General features: G+C 34.0%; 2 protein-coding genes across 4 annotated transcripts in view; one reads left to right on the top strand and one right to left on the bottom strand.

Moving 5' to 3' along the window:
* Positions 1–9,460, bottom strand: part of LOC106874523 (uncharacterized) — a 41,249-nt gene extending 31,789 nt beyond the window's left edge. For 2 of the 3 annotated variants that reach the window (XM_014922286.3, XM_052972617.2), the window contains exons 1-7: positions 9,013–9,460; positions 7,075–7,222; positions 5,822–5,913; positions 3,698–3,826; positions 2,640–2,706; positions 1,820–1,920; positions 502–602 (exon numbers count right to left, since the gene is read on the bottom strand). In XM_014922286.3, coding sequence (XP_014777772.1) covers positions 502–602; positions 1,820–1,920; positions 2,640–2,706; positions 3,698–3,826; positions 5,822–5,913; positions 7,075–7,222; positions 9,013–9,131 — 757 coding nt within the window. In that variant the 5' untranslated portion in view covers positions 9,132–9,460. The remainder of the gene's footprint in view (positions 1–501; positions 603–1,819; positions 1,921–2,639; positions 2,707–3,697; positions 3,827–5,821; positions 5,914–7,074; positions 7,223–9,012) is intronic. The other variant, XM_052972621.2, reaches the window with a different exon arrangement.
* Positions 9,461–9,613: 153 nt separating this feature from the next.
* LOC106874524 (large ribosomal subunit protein uL18) lies at positions 9,614–19,424 on the top strand. Its single transcript, XM_014922288.3, has 8 exons — positions 9,614–9,742; positions 10,287–10,356; positions 10,488–10,603; positions 13,919–14,053; positions 14,194–14,396; positions 15,211–15,388; positions 15,673–15,761; positions 19,284–19,424. Exons 1-8 carry the CDS (start codon positions 9,740–9,742, stop codon positions 19,378–19,380), a joined length of 891 nt encoding a protein of 296 aa, XP_014777774.1. The 5' UTR covers positions 9,614–9,739; the 3' UTR covers positions 19,381–19,424.
* The last annotated feature ends 8,576 nt before the right edge of the window (positions 19,425–28,000 follow it).

Below are 28,000 nucleotides of genomic sequence, written 5' to 3'. Positions count from 1 at the left end.
TGTGTATTTATAGTGGAAAATATTGTATGTGGTTAGACAATCTAAAGTCTATTCTTCAACATATTGGCAAAGAAATTTTTTTTTTTGTCCTTATATATAATTGTTTATATTTTCACCTTGAAAAGTATTTTAATATGCTGGCCACTGATGAAACTTTGTTTGAAAAATTTAATCCTTATATTAGAAGTGTATATATATATATATATATATATATATATATATACGACGGGCTTCTTTCAGTTTCCATCTACCAAATCCACTCACAAGGCTTTGGTCGGCCTAAGGCTATAGTAGAAGACACTTGCCCAAGGTGCCATGCAGTGGGACTGAACCCAGAACCATGTGGTTGGGAAGTAAGCTTCTTACCATGCAGCCACTCCTGCGCCTATTTGCCTAATTTATATATCTAATTTATATTTTGAAAATTTATACACTCCCCAAGATATATTCTTATTGTTTCAGTGACTAATTTATCTTTTCTTAAATATTTATTTCATTTACCTGTAAATTTAGCTGATTTTAGTTCTCTCTTCAACAAAGCATTCTCATCTATCAGAGAATGTTTTTCTTGTATTTCTTGTTCATTTTTATCGTGAATTTTCCTGAATGAGAACAAAAAATAATTGCCAATTATGTAAATACAAAGTCTCAGATCTATGGAGAAAGGTTAATCAGAAGTTGTAATCCATATGCTTTTTTTAAAGTTATTAAACACTTTAGGCAAATGGTTTTAATTATGAATTGAAGCCAGATCAAAGATATGGTTTTCATATAAGCTAGATACACACAAATTATAACAAATAAGAATTATTAAGATGAAAGAATCTTTGGAAAAGGAAGAAATGGTGAAGGTTGATCTTAGAATGTTGATCTTCATAAAGAAAATGGCAAAGGCCTGAAACATGCAACAAAATGCTGTATTGGAGCAGACACATCCAACCTTGTTAGTATGGTAAAAATAGACATAAAATAATGAAGACAACTAACACTATTTCAGTATCTTCGCCTTTTCCTTTAAAATACATATCTCAATTCTATATTGATCTTGTTATGACTCTTACAAGATGTCTACAGAGAGTACACTTAAGAAGCTTTCTGTCGTCTTCCAAAGTTAGATATAAAGTATTAGATGTGTGATTTATTACATTACCATGTTTCTGAAGGACACAAATAATACAAGAAAAACAAAGCAATTCCAACCAGAATTCAAAACTAAATTGTGGAGTCTGCTTCCCAGGAGCTTACATCTTCAACTTTACAATACTCAGCAGTGTCTCTTAATATTTGAAAATTGATAAATTTATTCCACTTTTCCTGGAGCCCGGTTTAAATGCTTTTTGTGTAGAGCAACAAAAATTGTCTGAAAATTAATGTGGTCAAAATTGAGAAACACGATGCACACATACATATGTGTGTGTGTGAACCAATTAGGGAGCTCCTACATTGTCATTTAACCTGCATATATGAAAAGCAGCCAAATCCCCCTCATATCATATCTTATAATCTAAAGAAAGGGCACAATGGATAATGCAGTCTTAGAAATACTATGTTAGAAAAAATGGGATGGTCATATTTAGGATACTAAATCTTTGGTGGTAGACGTAGGTGTCTTTAGCAGTGTCCACGTCATTGTAAGCATTTAGGCTAGCTCTTCAATCTGAGGATAATTTCATCCCACCTTGAATGCTATGAAAAATGTCATTGGCACTGACATGCTATAAATAGCAGCTAAATCTTACTTAAATCATACTATCCTTTTAAAAAAAGGAAGTTGAGTGCTAATTTTATCAGTTTAATATTAAATTTAACTCCATTTTACCTTATCTGATTCTCATATTTCTTCAGGTTTGATTCCAGTTCATGTATATTTTGTAGCAAATTATCTCTTTCTTTATTCAAATTTAATATTTTGCTTTCCAGCTAAAAAGAAAATCAATATAATTGAAAATATAAAAATAAAATGTCATAATCAAAGAACATTAATGAAACTAATTATAGTAAAAGATAGAATTAACAAAAATGACATTGGTGACCACAATTGAGATGGAAAGAGGCTACATTGCTGGCCGGTAAAAAGCACAGGTATATAGACATAAAGACATTAAACTGATGATGAAAATAATAATGATATTGTAGCTATTACTGATATTTCCTTTACTTTACCTTGTGTGTGTTATGAAACAATTTTCAGCTCTATTATGAAAGAACTGCTTATGAACCCTTTTATCATCATTATCGTTACTACCATCAGATGGAGTTTATTCAGGTAGCTTTCCTACAGCTGATTGCCCTTCCTACAACTAAACCCTCATCTGTTTTCAAGCAAGGTAATATTTCCCTATGGCCAGAAATATTTTCACAGAATATTGGAAATGAATGATATTCATTAGCAAAAATCAATTCATGTCAAGACAAGGAGAAACAAACACTCACACTCACAAAACACACAAACATATATGATGGACTTCTTTCAGTTTCTGTCTACTTCACTCACAAAGGACTATAGTTGAAGACACTTGCCTAAGGTACCACACAGTGGGACTGAACCCAAAACTATGTCGTTGGAAAGCAAGCTTTTCAATTACACAGCTACACCTGCAACTTTATAATGATATTTTAAAATATTTAAAGTTTCTAACCAAATGACACTTCTCTTCTATATTTCTCTTGTAGCTTTCAAAATGTTTCCTTGTATCTTCTTTTTCACTAAATAAAAAAAAAAAGAGGAAAAATGAATTAAAAAGAAGAAATATCAGTTCTTACACTCAAGAACTGAAAGTCATTAATTTTTTGAATCGTTGTTTGAATCACACAAAAGAGTCATATTTTGACATATTCTATTTAGATTATTACTTGATATTTTCTTCTAACAGAGTATCTGGTATGGAGATAATAACTACAAAATTAGAATTAACTTACCATAAACCAATAAGACAACTAGATTATTGTTGAGAGTGTGACAGTGTCAAACTGAAACTGAATTAAATATATATGACAATTTAGAACACAGGCAGGTTGACTTAACAAGTCTAGTGTATATAGACTGCATCTCAGCTACCAGATAATAACAGAGTTATGTAAATACTTGGTGTACAATATCACGTCTACATCACTCTCTAACATTTCAGATAGACTTTCATCAATATGTTTTCAGATCAATTTGGAAAATAAATACTTGCACAAAAGCATTTAGATGACCTTTCTAATCAGCTAAGAAAATACATCTCATTGACCAAGATTTACAAATCGATAGAAAAGCAATTTAAATGTAAAGCTTGTGCACAAGGTAAGGATTCTGATTATGAATAGAACACAATGCCTACACTCAATGTATCCAAGACTACATTATCCGGTGTGTTCTAGTTTTAAGATGGCACAGTGTAATTTGAGGAGTTTTTGGTTACTATTTCCAGCAGGTTGAACAACCACATAGAGGCTTCCCCTGATGATGAGGATGAGAGATGAAAATGATAATAATGATTTTTTCCAGTGCACTGTCCTGATTCCTTTATTCCATGCTTCAATAATTGAAAAACTTACAACTAATATACAGTCCTAAATGTACTGCAGATCTACATCTGACAAAACACTTTCAAAAAGAAAATGTTTAAAATATCCTATATCTTTTTGTAACAAATAAGATATAAAATACAAGATTCTAAAATTCAGAAACTTCACAAATGAAGGAAATCCTTACATTAAATTCCGTTGTTTTATTTGATTTATTTCATCTTTCAAGTTGTGTATAGTTTTCTGCAAGTTCTCTTTTTCTGAATTAGCATCTGCTGCATTTTTCTGGGCCTTTTCATATCGTTCTTCAGCTTCTCTGTAGAAATAACAGAAATTTTATTTCAATGACTATTTGTAAAAGAAGGTTCAGTAACTTTTTATTTAGTCCTTTTATTTATTTATATTTTTACTGGTTTCAGTCATTGGGCTATTGTCATGTCAGGACATCACTTTCAATGGTTTTAGATTAGAGAGGCTTCCACTGAGAGTAAAATAATATTCTAAAACCATTATTTTATCAACCCCAGGAGGATGAAAGGCAAAGTGTAGTTGAATAGAATTTAAACTCAGAATACAACAAAATATAACAAGCAGTGCATTTTAAGATTAGTGGATTGTGGTTAAGAAATGCCTTTTACAACCAAGTGGTTCTAAGTTTGATGTTACTGCTCAATATCTTTGGTAAGTGCCCCCTACAGTAGCCTCAGGATAACCAATGTCTTGTGAGTGGAATTTAGAAAATTGTACAGGAACCCATCACACACACACCTATCTATCTACCAATCTCTCTCTCTCTCTCTCTCTCTCTCTCTCTCTCTATATATATATATATATATATATATATATATATATATATATATATATATCTTCGAAACGCCAGTGTTATAATGGTGGCAGCTGATGAAGGATATGTTCTGTATGTGGCCTGTGTGTTTTTTGTACCTTGTTTATCATTTTGTCCATGCTTTTTTGCAAAGGCATGTACCCAGATATGCATCTATATATACATGTAGATGAAGGTATGTACATATATATGCATATACTCATATTTTATTTGTATATATATATATATATATATATATATATATATATATATATATATATATATATTACATGTCTTGAATGGCACAACAATGCAGAGTGAACTACAATACTCTCCTATATATATATATATATATATATATATATATATATATAGTCCACTCTGCTAGGTGGTTGGTGTTAGGAAGGGCATCCAGCTGTAAAAACCCTGCCAAAACAGACACAGAAATCTGGTGCAGTTTTCTGCCTGGCTGGCTACTGTCAAACTGTCTAACCCATGCCAGCATGGAAGGCATATGTTAAACGATGATGATGATTATATATATCATGATCATTGCTTTTATGTGCATATTTCCATGTGGCATGGCTTGGCTAGGACTTTTTGGAGTCAGTGTTTCATGGCCAGATGTTCTTCTTGAACTCTCTAACTACCTCTTACAATACACAAAAGTAAGGTGTACTTATATTGAATTTTAGCTGATATACATTTTATATGCATGTGTGTGTGGGTGGGTTGGTCCATGATTCTATTTATGTTTACATTGGTCAAAAAAAAAAATTTTTATGTTGCGTCCCTTTACATCCCATAACTTAGCAGTTCAACAAATGAAGATCAAAAAACTAAGTACTAGAATGAAATATGCAACAAGGTAATGTGTTTGACTAAGTCTGTGTAGGTGCTGCCACATAGTTGCAGTCCTATGACTGAAATCACTAAAAGAATAAAAGAATTGTAGTTGAAAGAGTTCCATAATACTAATTTGAAGAAGTTACTTGGTCAAAATTCAACTGACACTCTATAAATAATAGTTGTGCAACAAATTGATTATATATCGTTTGATTTGAATAGACATCTTGTTTAGACTAGACAGACTTTGTTTCTGGGATTCACCTCAGCTCTTGTATACTTTCAGGTCTACCAATGATCATCAAGAACTACAATGTCTAATCTAGCCTTCTTCATTTAAAATAGTAGGGTATGATTTGAGAGCTTTGGCTGCAATTTCTAGCAAGTTGAGCTATCATATAGAGGCACCCTAGTTAGTTTGTTTACCTTGGTTTCAAGTCTTTCTAAAAGCACATAGTAACCAGAACATATTAATTATAATAATTCCTTAATTAAATACGAAGACTTAAAGATGCAGGAGTTAAACCGTTTTTACAGTTGATATCACTGCAATAACAGAAGCCATTTTAATTTGAAATCCAAATACTTAATATGTAGCTGTTTTAGACTGGCAAATTTATTCTGAAGTTTAACAGATTTTACCTCAAACTCTGGTCTTGTATCTTCAATTCAGTTTGTAACAGATCCAGTTTTTCTTGGTATTTATTCTTGATTGGTTCATTTGATTTTTTATTCTTTTCAATAAATATTTTTTTCATAATCAAAGAAAAGGAAAAAAAGACAGAATTCAAAAATATGTAATTTAAAATCAGTCTTGATTATGTGCAATGATTAAATATTCTCTTGAATATATCTTATTCACTATGATTGTGAAATTACACAAATGCAGAAATATAAAAAGACAGTAGCTAAGGTGGATGGGTTGGTGTTATGCTGATAAACATATGTAGTTCCCCCTGTCATACTGATAGCTGATAAGAAAGACATTCAGCTGTAAAATCACTGACATATCCATAGCATACTGTTTCACTTATTCTTTCTTAGCAAGTTTGGAGAGTGGTGGAGAAAAAATTGGTGGGGACTGCAATGTGAATGCTCCTTTCTTGGCCTTTTAAACATAACTGATTCAGAGAGAAAAAGTGTGTATGTGAAATGGCCTCAGTACCCTACTGGCACTTTATTTGTCAACCTTAAAGAGATGAAAGGCCAAGTCAATGATCTGAACTCAGAATACAAATAATGAAAGACATTATTCTATCCAGTTCTCAAACAACTCTACCAATTCTCTGTCATGTCATTCATATCACCTGACACCTTTAATACGACCAATAGATATGTGAATGTAGTGTAAAGTGCAAGTGTTCTGAGATTGTCATTAAATATTCTCTATTAGCCACTAGCATAGCTGAGAGAGGGGACCGGTACACACATACACACTCTAGCTATGCTAGTGTTATTAGCAAGTTAGTTCTAAGATTGCTAGAATTAAATTAGCTCCATCAAGGTGAAAGTTTGTCACGAAAATTGTCCAGGTTTAAAGTGAATAAAATTAAGTTGGGAGTTTTTTTGGGTTTTTTTTACATTTTATGGTTTGGTCAGAAAATGAAGAAGCAGTGTCCTTGACCTTTTATCAGGATCTACAAACTGGAAGTTATGTTCAAACTAGAAACCTGGTCCAAATACTGGCAATAGAGTATATTTGACAAAAGGCACTCCAGTGGCAGGTTATGATGTTATATCAAGTGACAGAATAAATGTCAATAAACACCAGCTTCATAAGCATTAAAACTGAAAAAACATTTTTGTGAAATCTATCTGCAATCTGATAGGTGAAATGTTAAGATAGACATATATAAAAAGAGAAGCTAATGATGATAAACAAATAATTATAGTACATGTTTTTTTGGTGTGCTTGCAACCATGTCATCGTTTTTAAAGGCCATTCCAAGAGAGTCAGTTGGTGTACTTTGTTCTGAAACATTACTGTTGCTGTCATTCCATCTAATCTGGTCCAAAGAATTTTTATACCAAAAATCCTGAGATCTGTTAAATAAATAAATTAAAACAAATAAAAAATTGTCCAAAAAATCGAAGTAATCTTATTTATGTTTTTATATTTATATCCATTTTTGCATGCTAACACAAAAGGAAGGGATGACTTTTATGGAGCAATTGTTCTTAGAATAGGAAGCCTTTACTACCATTCAATTGTGAAGAGGATTTTATAGAAAAGGCAAATTTTCAGTTATTTCAGATAACATTTGAAGATGATCTGACACCTATTGTGAACAGGTGAATAACCTGGGAATGAAGTGTAGTGCCTAAAACAATAAAAAACCTGAAGTGGATTTCAACTAAAGACAAGCAGGCTGGTAGTTGTCTATACCATGCTAACTATTTTTCTTCTCTATGAAATAGAATCTATTATCAGTCAAATCGAGTTAAGCAGTTATGTCTTATATGATGTAAAACTAAAGATATTTATTTTATCTCCTTACATTCCAGCTACAAATGTAGTGATTTAATGGAAACTTTACTTCTTAAAATAAAAAAAATATTTCTTAGAACATGTGGTGTTATGAGCCAAACTGTGTTGTTGGGAAGGACAGCAAGTGAGAGAGTAGGCACGCTTTAGTATCTTGCCAACTCTTTAAAAAGGTGTTCCAATAATCTCAAAACCCTTTTAAGAATGCCTTTACTCATAATGCTTTTTAATTGCATGAAATAGCGTATACTTCACGGGCAAACCCTTAGATTAGATGTGAGATGTTTTCTGATTTGGTAAAATATTAGTTTTTTTGTAGAAGGGATTTATAGCTGATTGCATAGACTCCAAAAGGACGAAAAGTGAAATTGACACCGACAGAAATTGAACTTTAACCTATTTGAAGCTGTGCTATTGCCAATTGTAAAACTAAATTGACTGTAGTAATTAAGGTTTTTCTTCAGTTTCATAACCTCCTATGTTGCTGAGTTTGAAAAAGATAATTCTGTTAATTTTTCAACGCAGTACAAAATTGAATATCTATATAATTTTAATGGAGATTCGATCAGTTTCATTCCTCGATATAAATTTATTAAACGCAACGTAAAGGCAATTCATTTCCGAGTTTAATGAATGTTACACTGACCACATTTATTATACTGGAATTAAAACAAACAGCGAACAGCTTTAAGTACTCATTTTTGTATCTTGTATGGTATTAGAACAAGCAACAAACGAGCGGCGGAGGTAAAGAACACGTACACCAACAGTTTTCGGCGTAACAAAAGTACTTAACCCTAAACACTGGGTGTACGTATTCTTTACTTTCGCCCAAATGAGCTTCTGGAATCCTTTGACCTGCGAGAAACAGAAGCGAAATCTCCATATAATCACACCCCACCGTTTTAAACAAGCAAGACATATTAAAGGAAACAGTAGTTCTATGTATCTTTACAAAGGTGGGCTGATCATAGAATACCTTCGAAAGGCACAATACGACTTTAATTACAGAATATTTAGCTCTATAAATATTGTAATATGACAACACTTGCTTCTTGATCGTAAATCCTTTAACGGAAGGCACACTGCCTAAGTTAACTAACCACTCTTGACTAAAAACAAAATCTAACATAAATCAACGAAGCAACAGCTACGTAGTCGCTTTATCAAGGACCATTGATGAAAGTGACAGTCGCCAATTAAGTTTAAATTGGAGTTAGACAACAGAGTAAAAAGAAAGAAAATATTGACAACTTATTTTGGGAACCGTATAGAGTGCGATCTTTTAATTACAAACAATACCTTTTCATTTTGAAGAACTCTAAACTAGAAATGTACAAGCACTTACAAATTATCAACACCGAATACTTTTTCTTTTAAGTCTTGTTGCTCCATTAAATAAATATTTGCTAAAGATTTTTCTGTTTCTTGTAGACGATGTGTAACTTCTTTTAATCTCAATTCCATGATGTAGATTCAAATGTTAGCATCTTATTACGTGTAAAGTTAATGTTTAATCATCAGCGTTGTGAAACTTTTGATGAAAATATACAGAAAACTTGAGAAAACGTGAAGAGAAATGAATATTTGTTGACATGTTGTGACTTGTTTTTCTTTGAAACTGAGTTTTAGAGATAAATAAATACAGGGGGAATTCTTTTATGGAACGGTAAAAACAACAAATGACAAACAAACGAATATGATATAAACAATTTAAAATCAATAAAATACATCAAGCAACTTCAGAAAATTAAGTTTACAATGAAATATATTCAAATTAAGTGCACCAACGACATGACATTTGATTGGTTATTAATTATTTTTTAATATTTATTAGCAAAATCACGTGAAAGTACTTTTATAAACGCTCATATATTTTTTAAATTATGGTAATTTTAATTTATATTAAATTTTATTTTATTATGTATATCAAAAAATTATATTATATAAAGCACTTCCGGAAAGTTGTTAAATTGTCTGCAGCGGTGCCAGCCACTTCCTTTTTCATAGTAAGTCATCCCCCAACTGATGCTATTATTAAGGCACTGATTGTTGGACTTGTAAAATAAACCAAAATGGTGAGTAATCTCTAAAAATTTTAATATATTTTATATTCTTATAACTTGTTAAATGATATTTTTCAGTAAATTCTCTTCGATGGTTTCGATATATTAATGATACCGCCTGGCTTATTTTCTACACGTGTAATAGTCGCACTTGCTCTCCCGCTGGAAGTTGTTGACAGCGTTTATAATATGTGACGTTCACTTATTTTAATCATTGATATTGGTTTTAGATTTTAAAAGAAGTGTTCTTCCAGGTTCTTTTATCGTGCCAGCTTGAATTTTTTTTTATATGCATGTGACAAAAAATTAATGCAACTGTGACGTTGGTCTCCATAAACAACGGCAAAATCAGTCGTTAAAAAGTATGCAACTTTACAGATTTGTATTGAAGTATTATTTCTGTTTTAATATATCTATATACATATATATATATATATATGTATATATATACACAACAGTAGTTTTATTGAATAATTGTCTTCATAAAGTAATTAGTTCTACAACATTCCTAAACAAGACTTACTCTTGAAATGGTTGATTTTTTTTTTTTTTTCAGGTGTTCGTGAAAATAATAAAAAATAAGGCCTATTTCAAGAGGTTTCAAGTAAAATTCCGAAGGAGGAGAGGTATATATAATTTCTAGTCCAGTCATACCAAAATGTACATAGTAATACTTCGCTAATCTTTTACACTTGTCTACAAGATAACCGCCTTTTCTTCTCGAAAAGTGGGCTAAAACTTTTAATTCTATTTCTAGAGGGAAAAACTGACTACTTCGCGAGGAAACGTCTTGTGGTGCAGGAGAAAAACAAGTACAACACACCTAAATATCGAATGATAGTTCGCTTCACTAATAAGGATATTATTTGCCAGGTGAACTTTTCTTTTCTTGAATTCTCCACCCATTTGAAAGGCTTAACATTGTGAACTTGGATTCAGTTGTAATTTTAAAGTCGCTGTAGTTAGTATAAATAATGGTGAGGTTAACTATTATATTGTACACGAGGTTAATCCATTATAATGCTCTTTTTTCCCCGAGCAATAACTTGGTAGCTATATATATATATCAATGCAAAGTTTTACATAAGATTGTTGAAAATTTATTTTAAAAGTTATATACCAATTTATAAATGAAAAATACTTAACGTTGTGAAAGGTATTTCTTTGTATTCTTACATACGTGTTACGGTAACATGTTTATGAATGAAGCTACTGATGTAGTATAAACTGACTGACAGTGCTGGCTAAAAACTTGAAATATATTCATGAATAACTTCCTTCCAGTGGTGATAAATAGGAGTAATAAGGTTATTTCGTAGCTAGTTTCTAAAATGTGTTCAGTGATGGGTTTATAATTGCATATTAACTCTAAAATCCTTTATTTTTTTTATGGTTTTCTGACTGGTCATGGTTGAATAGACATCCATGTATCACGGCTGTCCCATACCATTGTATCCCAAATTCGAATATGCTTATAGTATTGTTACTACAGCAAATGATTGTTAAAATGTATAAAGAAACTTATAGTTCTTGGTTTAAGGAAAATAAATTCATTTCACGTTCCTCTTCCATTCTGGCATGGGTGGTTTGACAGGAGTTGACTAGCCAGACTGCACCAGAATCCAGTCTGCTTTAGCATTGTTTTTGGCTGGATTCTCTTCCCAACCATTTCAATAGTTTATTTTGCTGTGAGGAAGAAATGCCTTTTCCATCTACAGTAGGACTTGTGTCAGCTTTAAGAACAAGTAAACATTTGTAGATATTACTTTATTGAAGATTGCAATATTCAATTTCTATTTTTACGCCTGACCACAATCTAGATGAATTTTAATCAGCTTTGGATCCCACTTATACTGAAACAGTTGACTTTATGTAAACACTTGGAAACAAGCTATGAACCCTAATGTACAAAAACAGGTTTTCAGAAAGTACAATTTGTGATTAAAAGAAAATCAAACATTTCACTTATTCTAGTGTATTTCTTTGAATCAAAGCAAGGTAGTTTGTATGCCAATCCTTACTTTCTCCTATATAATTACTCAAAAAAACTAGAACCAGTTGTAATTAATAGTATGTGCAATTTCCAAAGTCTGCCAACTCTTGACTATCCAGTTTTAGTGAATCTTTGATTTTTATACCTTGTCAAATGCATCCTTCCTGATCTTAGTTTATCAGTGGTTCCTGCTAGACATCAGTTTCTGTATATGTCGGTGATGATTTGACAACTTGATATTGAAATAAGAGTAATATCTCCACTTAGATATACATAAGCATAATTTCAATTTAGCAAAGCCTAACTTGACTTATATATTTGGCTCTTTGAAACAACTATTCCACGCAGTGTAATTTGTGCCCAGCTTGTCTCTTCACATGTACTACAAATTCCTCCTGTAGTATAGTATGAGCACTATTGTAATGTAGCATACACTGTTACTAAAGTTTTTTTTAATTCGTTTTGAACTGCATAAATATTGGTATCCTTTGTGATGTACTGAAGTGGTTGTATGATACTTGAAGCTGTTTCATTAGTTATTGACAGTTCTTAATGACTCTGTCTGATGGCAAAGTATTGGGGAGATTTAGGAATGAGTGAAAGCTTTTAGAGAAACCTTTTTTAATCATTGGAATCCTACTTTACACATGCTGTAGCTTTTTTGAATTTTCTGAAAAATTTTGCGAATTTGTATTTTTTGCACAGAAGTTCATGATTATGCAAGAACAAAACCAATTTCATGCATAATTTAAGAGCTGTTACTTTAGCACATCTAACACTGTTTTTCAAGATCTTTCTCCCTAACACATTTGATGGCCTACTGCTGGGATTTAAGCCAAATATTTGAACTAGCTGTTATTTTAATCTGTGATTTAAAAGATTTGCAAAATTAACCAAAGAATTTTTTTAGTCCTCGCAAATTCATAAACATTTTATGAAAATGCCGAAACCTAAAAATTGAGGGGCAGAATAACATTTTCAAATTCTTACATTATTCCCTCCACCTCACCTTTGCTGTGACATGAAAACTCGACTTTTGAGCTTTTAATGCTTTAGTATTCAGATGATTCTGTCTTATATTAAATTAATCATGCATTATATTGTTTGGAGATGTTGATGTTATTGCTTAGTTTTAGAATGAAATTGAAAGGATGTGGTAAGAGGCCAGATCTGACCCGTTTCAATATAAAACGAGTTATTTTGGCCAGTTTGAATGCTAAAATATTAAGAATGTAAATATTTAATGAAAATATTTACAGTCGAAATTTTGGATGAAATGCCAATCATAACTGTAGTGTCTGTTTGTTGCTGTAGAAGCATGGACTGGTTTGATTGGCTAAGAATTAGAAGTTTTCAATCTTTCTATAAATTTTTTTTAAAGGTTGTCATTTTGAAAATGGGCATGAAAATCATGTAGAAATATTTAGTAATATCACTCGGATCAAAGTAAACATGATCAATATATTCCATCAAATTTATTCCAGATACCGGTGTAATGAGTTATTTTACTAAATTCTTAATTTCCAAAATTAGTTGACAGTTTATTTTAACAAATATAGAAGGGTGGCTTTGTTTGCTTCAATTAGCAAGACTGGATGCTTCATACATATACACCTTTTAAATAGGATTAAGATTGTTAGATTTGGAAGATTTGATTGCAATTTTTGCGGATTGAGCAATTGTAGATGCCCCTGGTGGTGGCTGCTGAATGTATACAAGTATTGTCAAATATAACATGGTATGTCGGATGAGTCACCTTTTTAGATATTGAAAACATGAAACGTTTTACTTGGTTTTTGACACATTTTCAGGCTGCTGCTGCCCCCTTGCCTGTCGAGCCACATTCCTAGCTTCTGCAGCAAGTTCAAAACCGCATTTAACCCAATTCATTATTTTGGAAGTTTTGTTACAACCATCACCTGCTTTCGGTTATCCCATTGTTGTCCCACTTTTCTTCAACACCCCCTGAATCTTTCCACTTCCCCCATGGAGGTAGCACTGCCCACTTTAGGAACCACTGATGTAGACTTTGCTTTAGTTGTACTTTTTGGTATGAACTGTATTGTAATTGATTTACATAGGTTCCTAATGTCCTAACATCCATGTTGACTGGTCTTATTTCTTAAAATTATTATAATTAATCAGTACTTCAAAATAGAATTTTTAACAATTAAATTTTTTTTTTGTTTTATTAGATAGCGTATGCCCGTATTGAGGGAGATGTGATTGTGGTTGCGGCCTACTCTCATGAGCTCCCTAGATATGGCATCAAGGTAGGGCTGACCAACTATGCTGCTGCATATTGCACAGGACTTCTTCTTGCCAGAAGAGTAAGTTACTTTTTGTTTTTTTAGTATGTTGTCAAAAACATTTAAATATTTTCTGATTTTTTTTTTTTTTTTTTTTTTTTTTTTTTTTTTTTTCCTTCAATCATTTTAGTTTTAATGTATTCATCAAAATTTGTTTTCAGATATTGAAAAAGTTCAACTTGGACACCATCTATGATGGTTGTACTGATGTGACTGGAGAGGAGTATAATGTTGAGAACATTGAAGGTAAACCCAGAGCCTTCCGTGCATTTCTTGACGTTGGACTCAGCCGTACTACAACTGGTGCAAGAGTCTTTGGAGCAATGAAAGGTGCTGTTGATGGTGGTATGGAGATACCTCACAAGTAAGAATCTTTTCAGTTACAGGTTCTAGACTTTATGGGTGGAGGTCGACTTGTTTGAAACGTCTGATTTGTTTTTAATCTTAAACTAACTCTTTAAGACTTAAGTCACAGGAGTGGCTGTGCTGGTAACTTGCAGACCCTCTCAGACTACTGGCATGGTTGATGTTTGCAAGTATGCAGTGGGGGAGGTGGAAATATTCCAAAATGCTTAAATCCAGTCCCAATTCTTAAATTGTCAGTTACAGGGGTGGGGGGGTTGACTAACATCTGAATTGGATGAATTTGAATGATTCAAATTTTTCTCTTTAATTTCATAACTTCATATTTCAGCACATTTGCATATGTAGTATGTTGCCTGTTTCTATGAGTAAACTTGTACTACAGGAATGCTTAATGAACTTGATTCTAGATTGTATTTGCACTAATATTGTCATCAGTGTTAAGTCTAACCGGCAACATTGGTAAATATGCTTATAAGAATAGCTACTGAGAACAAATGGACACAACACATGTAGGGTGTTGGTTTGCTTACTATAGGAGGCTTGTGGATTTGAAAGGGTATCCATGTCATACCAGTGGAATGAAATATCACAATTTTATTAGCCAATATTATAGCTGCTTAAATGCCTTGATTTTTGTCCACTTTATATTTTGCATAATAATTGGTCCAATATTTTATGGAATAGTGAGAATAGTCAATGGATTTTAGGTCCAACTGGGTTTCTTTTAAAAATTAGTCATATTCATTGTGTACACTGTTTTCGTGGGAATTTTGTGATTACGATAAATTTAAGCTTCATGTATTTTATTACAGTGTTAAGCGCTTCCCAGGTTATGATGCGGAAAGTGGAGAATTTAAAGCTGAGGTGCATAGGGATCATATTTTTGGCAAACATGTCGCAAATTATATGTCTACACTTCAAGAAGAAAATGAAGAAACATACAAAAAACAGTTCTCGCGTTATATTAAACTAGGCATAACACCCGAATCAGTGAGTATTGTTATCTCTATAATTCTTACTTCATTAAGCATAAAATATATATTTTATACAGTGGAAAGCACTTATTGTTAATGGTGGTTTAAGTAGATGTGGTCATGTTAATTTGTTAATTCCTGTAATTGGAGTACTTTAAAGACAAATTAATCTAGAGGATATTATCCATGAAGAACAATTGTTATTGCCAGAGAAAAAAAGCATGGCACTTTATGGTTGTTGAAATAGTTTCCTTGGAATGCAACTGTCTATCCTTAAAATGAAACTTTTTTAAATTTTAGATTGAAAAGCAGTATAAAAATGCACATGCAGCAATCCGTTCTCATCCAGAACCAGTAACTGCGCCTAAGAAAACTGTTGTGAAAAAGAGGTAAGCAACTATTATTGCCACTGTTCAAAGGTTCCTTTGTCAGTTTGAGCTTCAAAAATAACTGTAGGGCATAAACCATGTATGTGAATGGGGCAGTTTCAGTTGGGTGGTGGGTGACACAGTGTTAGAATGATATAGAAGGTGGCTTGGAAAGAATGAGGTGCAATAGATATCATGTATATGTAACAAAGAAATAAGCTAAAACAGGTTGTCATTGCGAATTGGACATAATTGGGCAAAAAACTGTCTTGATAATGACATTTGCTGGCACCATCATTAAGAAAGTTATGGAAAATGTTACAAGAGCCTGCAAGTGCAATTAAAGATAGTAAAGCAATAACAGCAGATGGACCAAAAGGGATAGATACTGGAAATACATTGCAGGGCACGTGGTATTGTACAACAATTCATATAGCTGTAGCATTAACTGTTGCCAGGGCAAACATTCTCGAATGAACAAATTGATTGTTATAAATGTAATGCATTGGATTTATAGCACAACTAATTAAGATTAGCATATACTAGCAGGAACTGTGACCATTTCATGGAATTAATGGTAAACCTATTGGGTTATTTCTGAAAACTTTATCCAAAAGAAAGCATAGTCTTTAAGATATTTGCTATTCATTGAAAAGTGAAAGAAATTGGAATACAATTATTACTTAATGCGCAATTTTATATTCTTAACACACAGCACAGCACACGCAAAATATTTGCTCTTTTTCCCAGAAACAAATCCTGTACATGATACAGCTTTTAGTTAAATTGCATGTATGTACTACATAATTAAGCGTGACTAATTCATGGAATTGCACTTGTGTGTTAAGTGATATAAAAAAAGCTTTGTTCAATTAGATACTTCTAACTATCCACCCGCCATCTTTCTTGCTCCCACTCCCTTTAACCTCACCATCAGAACATTGCCCCTCTGCTAAAATTATATTTTTAACTCCCCCTCTACCTTTTAACTTTAACCATGTAATATATATATAACATCCCCCCCCTCCCATCTCATGGATACATCTCTCTTTGTCTTATCCTTTTTCCCTTCAAGTAATCACATGAAAGCATTACAATTACATTCCCTCTCCTTTTCTTTCTCCTGCTTTTGCTCTAATCACGTGGACTGCAAAGAATAAGCTACTATACTTAACAGTTGTCAATCTTGGAGACTCGTTATATAGTCCAGTTGTCAAAAGCAAATCAGTACAAGCTTACTGAAGATGACTGTCAAAATTCGAGATGCTGTTGGTATTTTTAAAGGAATTTCAAAAGCAAATGGACGTCGCAAGGCTCATTTTTAAAACCCTCTTCGTCCCTACTCCAGTTTGTTATACTTCAGCTAATCATAATGGGTTTTGGCCAGCTGACCATGAGGACTACTGTATGTCAGTAACTTAGCTCTCATAGCTGAATCTGCCAACAACAACTCCATATGTATAGGCAAAGCCTAGAATTGAATCCTCTACACTTAAGCAAAGTATTCAGTTAACTGGAAAGACAGTATACTGCTTACAGGAAGTGACCATGCTTAACCCCTTTCATTACCAGTCTGGCTGAAATAGCCTGCTGATATTTTTAATTTCAGCACAAATCTCATAAATTTTGAAAATGTTTCATGTAAATACTTGAGTTACATTGTCTTCCATTATTGAACATACGTAAGCACTGCAAATTATAGATTCTTTCCAATTTTGATTTTCTGAAATGTTTCACTATGGGCAAAGGGTGGTTACCAGTTTCATGTTGTCAAGCAAGTTTGGGTTAGTCTTCTCTCCCCACAACCCCCGAGGGAACAAAACTTAGGTTAATTTTTCTTTGAATCAATTACTGCAGGGAAGGACTAAATATTTTTGAATTTACCATATTTTTATTTACTTGTGAGATGTGTAACAGTTTGATTTGTGAATCATTGTATGTTTCTGTGTATTTATTTCCTTTTCTAATTTTCTTCAAATCTCGGCACTTTGTGTTTTTTTCGGGGGGGGGGGGGGGTTATAGTGCACCTATTTCTTTGTGCTTTTTTACCATTATGATACATGAACTTCAACTTAATAATCCAGTACTTTGAACAATTTTTTCTCAAATTTTATAGTCATTTAATAATGGCTATTAAAATTAATATTTTGAATTTTCCTGTAATTAGATTTGCTTGAAGATAAAAATTATGAAACAAGATTTGGTTAAGAATCTTAAATTGTATTCCAAAGGTTACAAGTCTATAAGCTTTAACCCTTTAGCATTCAGATTACTCTGCTTATTCGTTGTTTTTAATTAATCTTGTAGCTTTGTGATTTTCATGTGATTCCTTATCTTTAGAATGACATTGTAGGATAGGTATGAAAGGCTGCATCTGGCTAGTTTGAACATAGAACAATATTTGGCTGGGTTAAAGCGGTCTAAATTCTTGATTATTTTAGAATTTAATTGAACTACATAAGGTGTGTATTTTATTTAGAAATATAGTAACAAAAGTGAATTGTTTAGTATACAAATGTAAACCATGGCTACAAGAGATGCAAGGGGGTCATATACAGACTGAATGAGCTGAGGAAAAGAATATGTAAAAATTTGTGTAGCATACTATAGGGTGTACCACTGGTACAGTTGATAGCTTACTTCATTAAGATACACAATTGCTACACGAGATACTGTGATTTTTAGAGAAAGAGAAAGCCCTATTCAACTTATGAGCATGAAAAAGTGGAGATAGAATACACTAAAGATAGACTTGAATCATACTTAAAGCATTCGTACTTTCTCTTAATTACTCTTAAAATCAATGTAGTGTAAAGCTGTTTAATATCACCATATTAGTTATTAGGCTATATTCCTAGTGGTTGGCATTAGGAAGGGCATCCAGCTGTAGAAACTCTGCCAAATCAGATTGGGGCCTGGTGTAGCCATCTGGCTCACCAGTCCTCAGTCAAATTGTCCAACCCATGCTATCATGGAAAGTGGACGTTAAACGATGATGGCCAAACTGAACACTTGAATTAGAACAAAAGAAGAAATTTCTAAGTGTTTTGATTCGTGGTGATTCATTGGGTTTGATTTATTCTGATGATTCTCCAATCATGTTATAACTGTCGATGACATTATCTCAAACCTGTTACAAGTAATCTAAAATATTCTTTGATTGAGATAGTGCAGGCATGGCTAAGAAGCTTCCTTCCCAACCACATGCTGCCTTGAACAAGTGTCTTCTACTATAGCTTCAGGGCAACCAAAGCCTTATCAGTTAATTTCGTAGATGGGAACAGAAAGCAGCCTGTTGTGTATCTGTCCACCACTCCTTGACAAATGGTGTTGGTGAGTTTTAAATCCCTGTAATGTACTGGTTTGGCAAAAAAAAAAATAGAGGTTTGATTCATTCAATTAAAAAAATTCAAGGCAATTCCCCCAGCATAGCCAGTCTAATGACAAAGATGAATTGGTAAGTCTGAATATCTTAGTTTTTGTAACTGATCTAAGTTTTAATTAGAAATTTTAAGATTAACTGTATTTCAATTGTTTTTGCAGACACAATGCCAAGAAACTTACTCTGGAACAGCGCAAGGCTCGTATTCAAAAGGAGAAGAGTGAATTTATGAAAAGTCTCAAGAAAGATGATGATTAAGTTTATTTCTTATGACCGGGGTCAATAAAAACTTACTGCATCAATATTTTATTTGTATTTTATTAGCAAGTCATTGTGCATATTTAAAATTTTATTATAATTATTTTTCTCCCTACAAATGACGCCCAGATGTGATTTTTATATATGGGGGTAGTCTAGTCAAGTTTTGCTGTGGCTGGATGGATAAAAATAACTGGGGAGATGAGTTTTTCAGTGTTTCTGGAAGACAATTACATTAATTTTTTGTTTGCATAAATTTGCAATTTTATATTGAGCCAAAGCACTAGGCCAAAAGACATAACTTAAATTTGGTTAAAACTCCAGTATTTAATGCACTATGAAAACTGCTCTGTCAGCAGCGAAGTGAAATGAGGTTTTAAACAAAATGTGCAAGTATTTTGATTTGCTCTATATGTGAATGGTTTTTGAAAGTTTAAAGATGGAAATTGGAAGTAGGTGAGAAGGTTGCATTGAATGAAAAAATAAAAATTTGTTTTCAGATGGCTAGTAAAATCAAAAGTACATTTGCCACTGTGAATGATAGGCAATATGCCAAAGATGCAATTTTATTTTTGAATTTTTATGGTGTTTATACCAGTATGAAAATAAAAATTTAAATATCATTTTTATCTTTGCAATAAATTTTGTAACAATGCTGCTTCATTACAAATGTAATAGCTTCCATATAAAGTAGTGTGGTCAGGCATCCCTTTCTTCACAGCCGTTATCCCTCTCACTACCTCCATAGAAAATTTGCCTCCTACTTTGGTCCATGCAAGTATGATGGAAAAGTTGACATTAAAACTGATACAGAAACACTTTTTTTCTCCTCTCTCTCCAATTGAGGCAGACTACTCTGAACTACTACTTCTTGATGGGTTTCATTCCAAGTAACTGTGATGTCCGTACCGTTTTAATGTCTACTTTTCCATACTTGCAACGAGCAGAATTCACTGAGGTGATTTTCTTGTAACTATACTCTTTTGTTGCCAACTTACCTCGTATTTCTTCATGGTATGGAAATTGGAGATAAGTGGCACTACCTGAATGTTAGTGGAAACCTACATAAGTTTTCAGTTACTCTACCAAATCTATGTGCAAAGCTCAAGCTCAGAATGCAATAGTACTGAACATGAAACAATGTGGTTGGGAGGTGAAATTATGCACATGCATGTCCATGTGATTGGATTCCAAATATATTTGCGGACACAAACAGCATTGAGATATATAAAACGGCTGACTAAATTGCATAGCTACTGCCTACCAATACTTTCGTGTTGATGTTTACATTCTGCATCTTCAGTCGATACTCTTGGAGCAAAAAGTACCTTTCAGCTCTGCATCTTGGAAAGATGGGTGAAATTTTTTTTTTTTTTTTTCTTTCGGAAAATAAGTATAAATTGGTGACAATGTATTAAAATATATTTGAATAGATGATTAAAACTGTCATCGTGAAGAGGAGGACACAACGAAATTATAGGTAAGCACAAGCAAGTTGCTATTTTGGGGTGTAGATTATGGCATCTTGAGAAAGTATTTTCTGTAGTCTTAGGTTGATAAATTTGTGATATTGGTAGTTTGTATCTTGATACCACTGAAGTGGTGGTACTATTTATTCTCATAAACAAAACATCCACTATGCTAAAACAATAGTTAACAAGAAGAGCTTCAAGAAGTATTGTTTGATTGATGTCATATCCAGTTTGGTATGCTTTTCCTAAAGCCAACTAGGTCGTGTGCTTTTTTTTTTTCTCGTGACACCAGCACAAATGAGGTTGCCATAAGATCCCCTTAGATTAAGTGGCTTCAATGAAGAGGGAGACTAAGGACTTTAACAGAATTTGTTGCTGTTATGTGCCGACTCGCATTCTAGAAGAGTTGGGAATAGATCAGGAAAGATGAAAATAATGGTAAGAACAGAGAATGTAGGTGGAGGGAGATTGCAAAGAATATGGAAGAGTGATTGATGAATGTAACGAAGAACAAGTGTTGAATAAGAAAGAATAGGGACAACTGTAGAAATAAGGTGTTGAATATCAGAAAGTGACCAATGGTACACATGGGTTGGAGGAAAGGATTAATAGTGCAGAAAGAATGGTGGTAAAAAGCGACAGAATCCTAATGATACAGTAGATGGAACGGATGACGGAGAGAAAGATAGGTGGTTGGGTAGGTTGCGAGAGTGGAGAAAGCGTAGTGAATGAGGAAATTGAAAGTTATATCAAGGTGGATGAGATATTTGGTGGCTCAGGAGAGTGATCGACGTAAAATGTGGGTGGAAGGGACAGTATTGAGAATGTAGTATGGGTATAAAGTGGAACAGTTCCAAGTTGTGAGAAAGGTAAGTGGTATGGAACTGAAAAGTGTACCTTGGATATTGGATTTGCAAAATCCTTATCCATGGGCAACAGGTGCCTTTCTCATGTACGTTTCTAACCGCACTGGTGTCTAGAGGATACCTGCTTTTCACAACAGCATTTTTTTTTCTTGCCCCTAACAACAATATCTGACTGGTTGTGGTGGTTTTAGTTAAATTTTAATTTCCACCTATATTCTTTTTGCCCATTGTTCTCCGTATAGTTAACAGTCTGTTGGTATTTCCTTTTTTTTATTCTGTTCCACATCATGCCTGATAGAAGATATCTACAAGACAGTCTCGCAGTTGGCAATAATGTGGTTGATGTCTTCAGTTTTAGTTTTACACAGCTTACATTCGTTTTCTGTCAATGTCTTCTGCCTTTTATGTTGCAGCTACTTGGTGGTGGTGGTGGTGGGGATCTGTTCTTGAATTGCATGGAGGTAGCCTTCAAAAGTGGGATGTCATAAACTTCTCAGTGTTCCATGCTAAGTGTTTTTTTAAATGTCTTTCGTGGTCAATTTTATGGACCTTGTTTAAGGAACCGGTGAGGTGAAGCTGCTGTAGAAGCACTCAGATGCAATAAATATTTTTAATTTGTTAGACTTCTTTATACTTATGGTGTATTAGATTCAGTTATGTGTATCCTTATTTTTTTCTTTCTCTCTATAAGAGACAGGTTGGATATTTGTACAGAAGCACTGTGTGTCCTATCCACACTTAACAGCTCACACATTCTACCACAACAAACCAAACTATGTCTCTACATTTCTTCTCTTCCTCACATTTCCGCTTCATGTAACATTATTACCTCCCTCTCCCCAATGCTGTCCTCTTGGCCCTGTGCCACCATATGATTGCTCTCTGCTAGCCCCCAACCTCTGTGTTCCACCCATACACCCTGTCTCACTGTATTATTGCTATCTGCTAGCCCCCGCTGGTCGTTCCACCCACACGTAACAAGAAAACTTTTCGCTTACCCTATCACAACAAATCAATCTACATCTCTTTCTCACATTTCCTCCTTCATACACTATGCCTAGCTCTTACTCCCCAATCCTGTTCCTCTGTATCATTGCTATCTGGTAGCCCCTCCAACTCTATGTACCCAGGTCTTTTGCCACTTACTCTTTAATCACACTTCCTTCACAATACCCTGCTGCTTATATTATGGCACTTGTCACCATCTATCTATCTCTCTTCCTTTACTGAACCATCTCATTTATATTCTGATACCCGTCCCTTGTGAGTATGTCCGGGATTTTGCCACCATCTCTATCCTGCTGTCTCTCACTCTCTCTCCCCCTCTCCTGCACTTCCCTCAGGTTGGGTAACCATGTATTTTATTTGCGGTAGCACTCCTGTTTCTGTCTTCATTCCTGATCTTTCTTTCTCTGGCCAGGTAACCTTGTACTTCCTCTACAGCAAGACACCTGTATCTGTCACACTATAACCTTTTCCTCATTACCTCCTCCCTCTTAAAAGTTTTTTTTTAATGTCTTGCAAGTACTTGGTGATCCTGTCAGTGCAGGTGCCACTTAAAAGCATCCAGTCCACACTGTAAAGTGGTTGGTGTTCGGAAGGGCATGCAACTTAAAGACCTTGCCAAAACTGACCTCGCTTGTGCTTGTGCCACGTAAACTCTGCTGAGTGGTTGGTGTTAAGAAGGGCGTCCAGCTGTAAAATTCCTGCCAGAGCAGTCACAGAAGTCTGGTGCTGGCCGGCTCTTGTGGTACCGTCCCACCCATTCTAGCATGGAAGGCGGACATTAATCGGTTAAATGATTTAATCCCTCTATAGCTTATGTCTTTCGTGCCAAGTACACATGCACTGCTTGCTCAATGAACTGGTGCATTTAAAATTTTCTTTTTCAGATAAATAGAATTTAGTAATGCTCCTCGGGAATAGATATGCATCAGCTTTTATTTAATCTCTCTCCTCAAGTTCATTAGTTATCCTAATGATGTTTTCATACTTGCAAACATGGGCGAGATAGTTACTGGCCTCTTTCTTCTGCTGCAGTTGTTGCAGAAGTGTGTAGGTAAATCCTTACTGAAGTTGAAAAGGATTTACCTACACACTTCGCACATTCCTGGAAACGGCCGTAAGTTTCTTTCGTATTTATTGGATTCGTTTGAGGACTTCTCTTTTTGGATTTGTATTTATGCAATTCTTCATCCGACTTTGATTTGAGCACGGAATTATGCTATAATGTGTATATGTAATGATGAAGATTATTTTGTATCGGTTGAAATTGAGTTTGTTACAGTTGTGATTGATTTGTTAAAGGTTTGAGATTCTTCATTATGCAAAGATGAAAGAACAGTGATTGACGTTGGGAAGAAAATATTTATTTACCATTACATCGAATATACCTTGCCTCGACGGGCAGGTGATAAAAATCCTAGAGCGTGCGAAGTAAAAAAAAGTTGATTTAGGCCTGTGTGTTCTTATTGTAGTAGTAAACCATAGAGAGAAATATGGTAATGTGCAGAGAAGACAAAGTGAGAAGGTATGGGAAGTTGGGTCTCATAGCTGCTGACAGTAAATTTCATTTCTCCATTTGACCATTGTCTTTAGTAGCTGCCTTGCTTGTGAACATGATTCTAGCATTCCGCTACCTAACTGATGGTAGCTGCCTCTGACTTGAATTGTCATTCATTAACTAACTGATTGAGTTGTCACGAGCCGACTAACTGATTTTTGCTGGGGGGTTCTTGCTTTTATAACTATCCAGAAGGATAGATATATCGTTGAGAACAATAGATTTAGTTGGTGGTCTTGTTATCTTAATTCTAACTTTTGGTGAAATAGAAGTGGTTAGAAAGGTCAAGTGGTGAAGACATTTCGGCCTAGCTAAGGCAATCTGGCAAATGTAAAACTGCTATCACAGAAAAACTATTGTTCCACCGTGAGAAAAGTTCTGTTGAACTGTAACTTGAAATTTGGCTATGGTGGATCGAATCCACTTCATGCCTGCAAGATCCACTACATATATATATGCTTTTATATGTTATATGTTCACACATTTATGATGGCTTTAGATATATGTTGGCTTTGATGAGGAGTATTATCGACCTTGAAATTTGTCTCTTTCTAATTAAAACTTTAGTATAGAGATATAAACCCATGTACACGTATATAAATGAATGAGTGTATAAATGTATTAAAATATATTAAGGATTATAGGAAATGAGAGGTTAAACACTGAGCAATCAAAAATATCAGTAGTGTTGCTATATATTACATAACTAAGGAAAATAAACGATATAATGTTTTGTGTTAAAAGATGGGCCGAGAAAGGCAAATGGTAATTGATGGACCGAGAAAACTAAGTGGCAAATGACGTAATATTTGTGTAACGGTTAAAGATTACTTTTGTATCGGTTGAAATTTAATTGTAACACTTAAAATTAATTAGGTACACAATAATATGAAACGTCAGAGTCAGCAGTTGTAGCGATAAAAATTTGTTGTTATAACGGCATGTTGTAGGATGTGAAAGATGAACAATGCATGAAGTTTTAAAAAAGTATTTATTTACTGTTACGTTGAAAATACCTTGCCTCGTCGGGCAGGTTATAAAATCTGAGAGCACGCGAAAGAAAGTTAGATGTGGTAGAATTTTTCTTTGTATAGTTTTGTGTACAGGTTCTCTTAATAAGCCACCGATAGCGATAGAATGATGTTGTAAGAGAACAGATATAGAGCTAGTGAAATTTGTAGGGTTGATGGACGTTGTCTCACAATTGCTGACAGTAAATTTCATTTTCCTATCTGACTATTGTCATTAGTATCTGCCTTGCTTGTGATCATGATTCTAACAGTCCGTTCCCTAACTGATTGAGTTGTCACGAGCTGACTCACTCAATTGTCACCAAGTGACTACTGGTTCTTGCTTTTATAACTATCCAGAAAGATAGACATATCGTTGAGAACAATGGGCTTCGTTGGTGGTACTGTGATATCTCTATTCTAGCTTTTGGTGAAGTAGAAGAAGTTATAAGGATCAAGTGGTGAAGACATTATTTCGGCCGAGCTAAAAGCAATCTGGCAAATGTAAAACTGCTGTCAGAGAAAAACCATTGTTCCACCGTGAGCAAAGTTCTGTTGAACTGTTAATTTAAATTTGGCTATGGTGGATCGAATCCACTTCATGCCTGCAAGATCCAACATTTGTTTCAAATTTTGGCACAAAACCAACAATTTTGAGGGTGGGGTAAGTCGACTACATCGACCCCACTGGTTCTTATTTTATCGATGTCAGAAAGACGAAAGGCAAAATCAATTTCGACGGAATTTGAACTCACAATTTAAAGACAGACGAAATGCCGCTAAACATTTTACTCGGCAAGCGACGTAATATTAAGCAAGCAGAGGTATCCAAGTTGATGTTACAACATAAATTATTCATAACAGTAATAATATTCAAATGGTACAGAAATGATACGAGGTGGGGGTTTTGACTGAAACTCCCTTCGTTGAAAGGAGGCATTGGATTACAGAAGGTTCAAAATAACTTATTTAGAGTATTGGGCACTGTCATGGTATTAGCTGTCAGAAGTGAAAGTAGAAAAATCTGACAAGGAACGTTACTGCTGGTTTGAGTTGATTCTTTGGCTACTGACAGCTAATACCATGACTGGCCGGAGCGAGCTATCTGTCTGTCTGTCTGTCTCTCTCTCTCTGTCTATCTATCTATCTATCTATCTATCACTCGAAAGTTATTAGAACAAATTTGACACCTATATCCATGCGTTTGAAAACAGAGAGTATAAGGGTACTTACTAAAGCAGAGTGGTTGCGCGTCCGCGCTAGCTAGTCGTGAGTGTTTTCTAATTTGATAAATTCTACGGACACAAACAGAGGTGAACGAGTGATATATATATATATATATATATATATATATATATATATATATATATATATATATATATATATATATATATATATATATAGAGAGAGAGAGAGAGAGAGAGAGAGATAGTGAGATAGACAGACAGACAGACAGATAGATAGCTCCGGCTAGTCAGTAGCCAAAGAATCAACTCAAACCAGCAGTAACGTTCCTTGTCAGTTCTACTTTCAATTCTGACAGCTAATACCATGACAGTGCCGAGTATTGTATTGTTGACTTCAGATATACACTGGGAAAGCATTAAGTTTTTCAATTCCACTATGGCTCTCCATATATCGTTTAGCCCTTGGTAGACTATTTTAAACTTTTTCTGCGAAGATTATTTGAAAGTGTCCGTTTAATATTTTGAGGGGAAGGGTTTGATTATGGCTGCTATTTTTTAGCAGGTCGAACAAGCGCATAAAAACCTCTCTCTTTGCTTTCCCGATTATAAACATTGCTTTCTTTTAAGATAAGATTTATACATATTAATAATTTCATATAAGCAGCTGATGTATTAAGTTGAATACAAAATGTTGAAATTTGGTGATCATAGTAAGGGTGCGAAGAAAACAAATGATTTTGAAATTTTTATACTCAAAACAGTTCATAATATTTAATGAATTATCTCCCTTGAATCGAAACATTAATTTATCTGAGTGATAATGCCCCCTTGCAAGCATTGCGATCTCACAAGGGGGCGTTGGTATTCAGCGGAGAAAAACCAAAAGCAATCTGCCTCGTTGTGACCCTCTTGTAGTTGTTTTCCTTTCAGTTTTGCTGTCTAGTACTAAAATATTCACTGTCATGTCCTTACTTCTCTAAAGATAGTGAAATGTAGTATGAGGCGGGGAGGGAGTTTGGCTGCTATTTTTAGCAAGGCAACTTTTATCTATAATCAGGCCACATGACTCATCAATTAGATGGGCCTCACTACTAAGTCAAGGTAATTTTTGGTTAGGAGAGTCATTCAGAAAGTCCTGCGGCCTGCTGTTTGCCCATGACTGGATTAGACTCTATATCGTAGAAATTGTAGTTGTTTTCCGTTATGAAAGGAAGGAAGTGATAACTAGAATCTACTTATTTCTACTGTAGGATCAAGCTGACTGCGAAGAATTAAATTACTCGTAGCTTTATGTTGTATTGTCTAAGCAAACTTCAAAATTAAAAAAAAATTAGTCATGTCTAATAATATGATCAGATAACATTTTCTTACATGTTTATTTGCTTTGTTCTATATGGATTGGGTGAAAATTTACATGTATTCTAAGCATTTGCTGGTTGTTCGTATTTATCACCATGCGCGTGTGTACATGCGTGAAAGAAAATATGGTATAAGGGACATAACTCTGACTGACGTAGTGAAA

This window comes from Octopus bimaculoides, chromosome 1 (assembly GCF_046866305.1).
Source record: "Octopus bimaculoides isolate indiv1 chromosome 1, ASM4686630v1, whole genome shotgun sequence".
Taxonomy (NCBI): Eukaryota; Metazoa; Mollusca; class Cephalopoda; order Octopoda; family Octopodidae; genus Octopus; species Octopus bimaculoides.
This window is presented reverse-complemented; position numbering and strand designations above follow the sequence as displayed.

Excerpts from the sequence above, each read along its gene's own strand:
- LOC106874524 (XM_014922288.3), top strand. Across the intron at positions 10,357-10,487 it reads AAAATTCCGAAGGAGGAGAG|AGGGAAAAACTGACTACTTC; the intron begins GTATATATAATT and ends TTCTATTTCTAG. Across the intron at positions 14,054-14,193 it reads GACTTCTTCTTGCCAGAAGA|ATATTGAAAAAGTTCAACTT; the intron begins GTAAGTTACTTT and ends ATTTGTTTTCAG.